Source organism: Nanorana parkeri, unplaced genomic scaffold (assembly GCF_000935625.1).
Source record: "Nanorana parkeri isolate BGI_ZX_2015 unplaced genomic scaffold, ASM93562v1 scaffold1025, whole genome shotgun sequence".
Taxonomy (NCBI): Eukaryota; Metazoa; Chordata; class Amphibia; order Anura; family Dicroglossidae; genus Nanorana; species Nanorana parkeri.
Window position 1 is genome coordinate 382,545 of NW_017307293.1, and position 7,492 is coordinate 390,036.

Here is a 7,492-nt window from a genome sequence, read left to right on the forward strand (position 1 = left end):
TTTTTATGGCAGTGAAACTTTTTTTTTTTTTATTCTTCCAGCTGCTCTTTTGAATTGCCGACCCAGCAGCGGAGTGGCGCGGTGCCTGGGGGTCACCCAGCCTGGCACAGCCTAGATCAGATACTTTGGAAACCCTGCTGGGGATTATGAGGGAGGGGGGGGAGGCACAAGATGTTTGAACAAGAGATAACTTTTAGAAATGGAGGAGGGAGACAGAAGGAATGTGAGCAAATCCACCAAGGAACAACTTTGTGCACAAACAAGGCCGACCTCGGGTGACCCGGGGCCCGAGGTTTGAGCACACGGCATCCATAAAGGGTTATGTGTTGTCAGGTCCTGTGACAGGTGAGCTTACAATCTATTGTCCCCGCCACAGTCTCTCACAGTCCTGTCTGAATGGGAGCTGATTAACCCAGCAGCATCTGTCAAGAGGGATTGTCCCTTTAATTTCAGTCCTGGTGGCAGCGGTCATTGGAATTTATAGAGAGGGAATCAAATAATTAAGATAATCTGCTAAAAATAACCATTTATCTTCAGCCTGTTCAATTAAGCTTTGGAAAGGAAAGCTGGGAGCTGACTGATTGGCGTGCACAGCTGCTCCAGATTTTGTCTGCTCCAAAAATTCCCCTCATTGCCAGTAAATAGTTAAAGGAGAACTATGAGGGGGGTGCTTTTCACTCACCTCATAGTTCTAGCCAACCTGTGACAATGAGACTGTCACAGGTCGGCTCAGTAGATCGGGAGGTGAGCGAACATATACCGGCGTTCGCTCACCTCTCGATCCTGTCACGGCTCTCTGCCGTGACAGGGGAGGGGCTGGATTCCCCCCTCCCCGCTCCGATCTGCCAGCGCTGACTGGCGGAACGGACGGGGGCGGGTACAGCTGGCTCTGCCTCTAGATAGGCAGAGCCAGCTGTCACTCACGCAGCTGGGCGGATCTCGACATCGATGTCGGGATCCGCTCCTGCTGCGGCGTCTCAGTATACCGCGAGCTGTAGCTCGCGGTATACTGAGCTCAGGGTAACGGGAGGACGCTAGTTTGTGTCCTCCCGTTACCCTAAGGAGAACTATGGGGAAAAGCCCTAACCCCATAGTTCTCCTTTAAATCATAAATGAATATATATATGGGGCTACCACCCCCAGATGGCGCTGATGAGCACAGGAAATTCCTATACTAGTCAGTGCCATCTGGGGGCTATAGTGCCATGCGAATGGCATCTGCCCGGCTACATGTAAGCTGTGGGACAATTCGTTTCGGATATGTAGTTATTTCGGAAATTCGGGATTCGGATCAGAAATTCAATTCCATTCGGGTTTTGGACGTAATCTGAATTTCGGATGAGTTCACGAATATTTGTTGAGAGTAAAACAGAAAACCATCTACAGATATTAATACTAAAGCTGAATCTCCTAGACCCGAATGGCACCTGGGATCCGAATTCCAAATGCCATTCGGGTCTGGAAGCCATATACTGTACATATATTACTAAAGCTGAGGCTCCCGAATGCAATTTGGAAATTAGGATCCCAGATGCCATTCGGGTCTGGGAGATTCAGCTTTAGTATTAATATCTGTAGATGGTTTTCTGTTTTACTCTCAACAAATATTCGCAAACTCATCCGAAACTAACGAAAATTCGGATTTCATCCGAATCTGAATTGAATTTTCAATCCGAATTCCGAAACAACGAAATATCTAAACCGAACCAAATAGGGTCTGGAAACCATATACATATATTACTAAAGCTGAGGCTCCCGGACCCGAATGGCATTCAAGATCCAAATATTGGAAATTGCATTGTGGGAGTTCCAGAATGCCATTCGGGTCTGGGATCCTCAGCTTTAGTAATATATGTACATGGCTCCCAGACCCGAATGGCATTCTGGAACTCCCCCAATGCAATTTCCAATATTTGGATCCCGAATGCCATTCGGGTCTGGGAGCCATGTGCAGTGGTATCTCGGTTCACAAACTTAATTCGTTCCACAATTCTGGTCGCAAACCGAATTGGTCGCGAACCGAATCAAATTGTGATCAGACCGCGATCTCTACTAGCGGGAAGCCACGACCACCTGTCAGAGCGGGGAAGATGGCTGCGGTTGTGTTCGTCACCTGATGCGGAGTTCGTGAACGGAAGCAAAATTTAGCTGAACTTCCTGTTCGCGAACCAAATTGTTCGCGACCAGAAGCGTTCGTGAACCGAGGTACCACTGTACATACAGGGCCGGTGCTAGGATTCTTGCCTATACAGGCAAGGTGCATTTTTGCGACTGCCTGAGGTGCCGCGCGTGTCGGGATATATATTACTAAAGCTGAATCTCCTAGAAGCGAATGTCACTCGGGATCCGAATTTCCGATTTGCATTTGGGAGCTCCTGAATGCCATTCGGGTCTGGGAGCCATTTACATGTATTACTAAACAACTTTTTGAAATGACACGGACGCGTTACAGCCTTTAAATACGATGCGATGTGTGGGCGGCTGGTGAGGTCCGCTATTAGAAAGGCGGATAAGGCCACGATGGGCGCTCTGCCAGCTGGGTGGTATGCGATGGGCGGGGTGCGATGGGGGTTTAGCTGAGCCCAGCCACCCCTTGGCTCTGGAGGTCAGGTTGTGCCAGCTTCCCCCAGGGCCTCATGCTCAGTGAGTGTGACAACACTGGGCTCAGCTGACCGAATTATCACTAACACAACATCGGTTGCCATTTTCTGTCTCGTAGGGCAAAACAAAAACTACTAATACCGCTGATATTGAGCGCCGGGACATGAAGCTGATCGTGACGCACGGCCGCAATCTACAGTGAGCGCTATTCTATCAAACACTTTACTGCCTATAAGACAAATTAAAGCAATTCAAATCAAATAATCAAATCTGAACCCAATCAATCAAATCTCATGTTATTGTAATTTCAATCCCCCTAAATATGGATCTTTCATTAAAATAATCCCCGGTGATCCTGCCTTGAAGGTCTGTGACCAGACACTTCCTGCTGAGGGGTGACAGCACTCTGCCTTTGTCTTCCGCTTGCGTTGTCACCTAGTCACAGGCGTCCACTGGTGGAAATTACAAGCATCTGTACCAATGCACATTGGGCAGGCATGGTCCACCGCTGTCACATTTGGAAAGATGGTCCAGAGCAATGATGTGCCAACGTTGGAGCACGTTGCGCATGTAGACAGGAAGTGGCTTAAAGAAGGCGGAGGGGATCAGCAGATGAAAAAAAAAAAGATGGAAAGATGTGAAAATGGGATTTCTCTTTCTACCATCGAGAGAAACGGATGTTGAATAAAAATTAGGATTCAGAACCCGGACCAAACCTGAGCTCCTTCCATGGCGCCCAATCAGCTGCGGGCACGGAATTCCCAGGCCAACATGCAGCCATGCGGTGAGGTCATTGACCTTATATGGCTACATATAAGGCGGGGAATTCCCTAGTTATGCAGTGATGTCATTGACCTTATATGGTTACATGCCTATAATTGGTAAATATTGACCTTATATGGCTATCTAGCCATATAAGGTAAGTGATGTCAGCATCCCGCCCCTTTGTTTACATGCAGCTGCAGAGCAGAGAGTGCCCCAGCCTGCAGCTGATTGGGTGGAAGAGCCCATGGCACTTTCTTGTTCAGGGGAGCTCAGGTTAAGGATGGGTTTAGTTCAAACCTGGGCTCATCCTTACTAAAGATTAGCCATATACAGGAGGGAGCTGGAGGCGGCAGCATAACCCGCTTGTATATGGTTGATCTTCAATGAGCGTCTCTATCTCTCAATGAACAAAACTTAAAGGAGAACTATGAGGTGAGTGCTTTTCACTCACCTCATAGTTCTAGCCGACCTGTGACAATGAGACTGTCACAGGTCGGATCAGTAGATCGGGAGGTGAGCCAACACATAACGGCGTTCGCTCACTTCTCGATCCTGTCACGGCTCTCTGCCGTGACGGGGGAGGGACTGAATTCCCCTCTCCCCGCTCCGATCCTCCAGCGCTGACTGGTGGAACGGACGGGGGAGGGGGCGGGTACAGCTGGCTCTGCCTCTAGATAGGCAGAGCCAGCTGTCAGTCACGCAGCTGGGCGGATCCCGGCACAATTGTCGGGATCCGCTTCAGCTGCGGCGTCTCAGTATACCGCTAGCAGCAGCTCGCTGTATACTGTGGCGTCTTAGTATACCGCGAGCTACAGCTCACGGTATACTGAGCCTAGTTATCCTTAGGGTAACGGGAGGACACAAACTAGCGTCCTCCCGTTACCCTAAGGATAACTATGGGGAAAAGCCTTAACCCCATAGTTCTCCTTTAAAATGAATTTTTACGGTAAGTAAAAAATTTCTGCTGAAGGTTTTAATAAACGGCAATGCCTAAAATGCTCACAGAAACCAAAACCCTCAACTCACCACGGAGTCCACACCAGCCGTGTTCCCGGCCTGCTCGCACTCCTCGGCATGTCCGTTGCAGAAGCAACTCCCGCGGACGATTAGGTCGTAGATGGCGTAGTGGGCGAACCTCTGCGGCTTCTCCGGGGACCCAGGCGCGCTCTGGCAGGGGCATTCCTGTCTCTTTAAGAGGAGGAGCCGGAGGTTGGTGATTTTTAGCTGGTCCTGGGCCTGGAGGCTGTAGGGGTCTTCAATCCTGTTTGCTGGAGTTATTGCACGAAATATCACCTGCAGGAGAAAGGGTGAAGTACAGAAATCACTCAGATATTTATAATTAGCTACGGCCTCTTCCCAAGAGCCAGCCCACTGCTAGTGACACCGTGTCTGGTGTCACCAGCATCACCTCCAGGGTCTTCCATATAATGAGGTAGCCTTAGATGGTTGCCTTAGGCCGCATCTCATTGGGTCACGTGTTGGGATCTCATTGAGTCACGTGTTGGGAACTCATTGGGCCACGTGTTGGGATCTCATTGAGTCACGTGTTGGGAACTCATTGGGCCACGTGTTGGGATCTCATTGGGCCACGTGTTGGGATCTCATTGGGTCACGTGTTGGGATCTCATTGGGTCACGTGTTGGGATCTCATTGGGCCACGTGCTGGGAACTCATTGGGCCATGTGTTGAGATCTCATTGGGTCACGTGTTGGGATCTCACTGGGTCACGTGTTGGGATTTTATTGAGTCATGTGTTGGGATCTTATTGGGTCACGTGTTGGGATCTCATTGGGTCACGTGCTGGGATCTCATTGGGTCATGTGTTGGGATCTTATTGGGTCACGTGTTGGGATATCATTGGGTCACATGTTGGGATCTCATTGGGTCACCTGTGATACTATCCGCCATGGCCGGCAGCTCCTGACAACCAGTGAAGCCAGTGAGCTTGGTGGTACGCCGTGCACCACAAGCCCCCCCAGAAGGTCCACCATGAGCCGCTTCAAGCTACTCCTACCCTTTCCTACCCATAACATGCACCTAGTAAACAACCCCCATCCCAGAACGTCCATCGCATGCAGACACCACCACCACCCAGCTTCGGGGAGTGAGACGTCTAGTATCTAGGATCAGCTCGGAGAGGGGGAAGCAGCACAAGGAGTCAGTTGTACTGCAGTGCTTACAAGGAGTATGCTGATAGGAGGAGAGCGCAGAGTGACAGAGACATGAGCTCATCAGTATGCTGCTTCTCCTTTCAATGCCCAGTCACAGGCTGGGGGAGGGTCAAGACCTCTAAGTGTTACTTAACTGCAGGAGAAACAAATCAGGCCTCCTGTCCTGCCAGAAATGGCTGCTCTGCGTGGCAGAGCTGTGAAAATCTCAGGGTTGGATGGGCAGAAATTCAAATCATTTGGCAGATAAAACACCTCCCAGATTTGCATGAGTTTTGTGGAAGACCTCTTACCTCCCCTCTCGTACAGGGCCAGGGGTCAGAGTACCTGGAGGTACACCGCGCCCCTTCCTCAAGCACGTCATCCGCCAAACCGAAGGTGGCTGTACAGTTAGCCGCAAAGTATTTATAAGCCCTCCAGGTCTTGCCGTGGTCGCCGGACCTCTCCAGCACCATGGCCGCCGGGCGCGGAGACCTGAAGACCATAATGACGTGGGTCAGGTAGAACTCCGTCTCGAAGTCCAGCCTGATCTCCTCCCGGAGGACGCCCTGGGCGGACTGCCACCACGTGGCGGGACTGGAGAAGACGTCATCCGTCATGTGAGCCGGCAGGTGGGAGTTCTCGGGCTGGTTGACGCTGCACTTTGTGCACTGGGGTGGCCCGCAGGAGGGCGGAGCCTTGAGGAAGAAGTGGTCCTCGGGGTGAAAGCAGTACAGTTCGCTGGCGTCCGTCCCGCAAGTGGTGAGGGTGACCGGCGTCCGGCCAGTGGCGAGGTTCCCAACCGGCGGGTTGCAAGAGTGACCATCACAACGGTGTGGCTTGGCTGCTTCTGTAGTGAATGGAAACATATAAAATAATAATATTAATAAAAATAAATATTAATAAAATGAATAATAATAATAATAAATGACATCCATCATCATCTAACACTTTCCCCCCCAGTATGACTGTACTTGTCCCCGCCCTTTTCATTCACTGCTATCCAGTTCTTTCCATCATGGAGGCTCAGCATCACATGTGGGTGTTACCAAGGGTGATCTGCATGTATATGCATCCTGTCTAGGAGCGCCCACTCCTCCAGACTGACACCCACCCATCATTTTGATATTTGCATAACTCCTCCCAAAAACCAGCACACTGCTTGCATCAGGGCCGAGGGCTCTTTAGACAAGTACTGAGGCAGGGTGCTGTGATGTTTTCAGGAAGCTACATACAGCACCCTGCTGGCTCCTCCCACCAGCTATAGTCTGCCTGCATTGAGAAGCATAGAGACCCAGTGATACATAAGGTATGTAACGAAAATGGAAATGTCTTATTTTAAAGTTGAATTAGCATATAGATGATAGGAAAAGGAAGGTGAGAAGCACAGAGACCCAGTGATAGAGTGACACTGAAAACAGAAATATTTTACTTACAAATGTCACTAGCATGTTGATGGGGAAGGAACCAGGAACACAAAATATCAGCAGATTAAACTTAAAGATACAATGTAACAAGCAGTCAAGGACTGGAATTGCTTGGATGTTTTCTGTCCATTTACAAAGGCTGGAATAGGAGAGAATAACATCCCTGACCTCAAGAGCTTACAATCTATTCCACGTGTGGAAAAAAAAATACACTGTCACAATCTGGCGGTGGAGTCATGATGGGTCACAGTGCCAGCGGGCGCCGTAAGCCGGGCACACAGACAGGAGCGGGCAGACAGATACTGCCACAGAACTTCAATAATTCATAAAATGCTGATGAGCGGCATAGCTGTCTTATCTCTTTTGGAGCTGCTGTTGCATACACTGATTCACCGACGGCCGCAATCATCCGGCATCCGGTCTAATAACCCCCCTGGGATAAGCCAGGGCAAAGGGCCGGCTCCATTAACTACTTCACGGCCCGAGCGACTGAAGCAAGCAGACCCGTCATAGGGCATAATGGTGACATGATGTGTCAGCGGATGATGGCTC

General features: G+C 50.1%; 1 protein-coding gene across 3 annotated transcripts in view; it reads right to left on the bottom strand.

Moving 5' to 3' along the window:
- The window catches only part of LOC108795919 (netrin-4-like), a 32,830-nt gene that overhangs the window by 18,495 nt on the left and 6,843 nt on the right, over positions 1 to 7,492 (bottom strand). For 2 of the 3 annotated variants that reach the window (XM_018567253.1, XM_018567252.1), the window contains exons 2-3: positions 5,828 to 6,363; positions 4,393 to 4,659 (exon numbers count right to left, since the gene is read on the bottom strand). In XM_018567253.1, coding sequence (XP_018422755.1) covers positions 4,393 to 4,659; positions 5,828 to 6,363 — 803 coding nt within the window. The remainder of the gene's footprint in view (positions 1 to 4,392; positions 4,660 to 5,827; positions 6,364 to 7,492) is intronic. The other variant, XM_018567254.1, reaches the window with a different exon arrangement.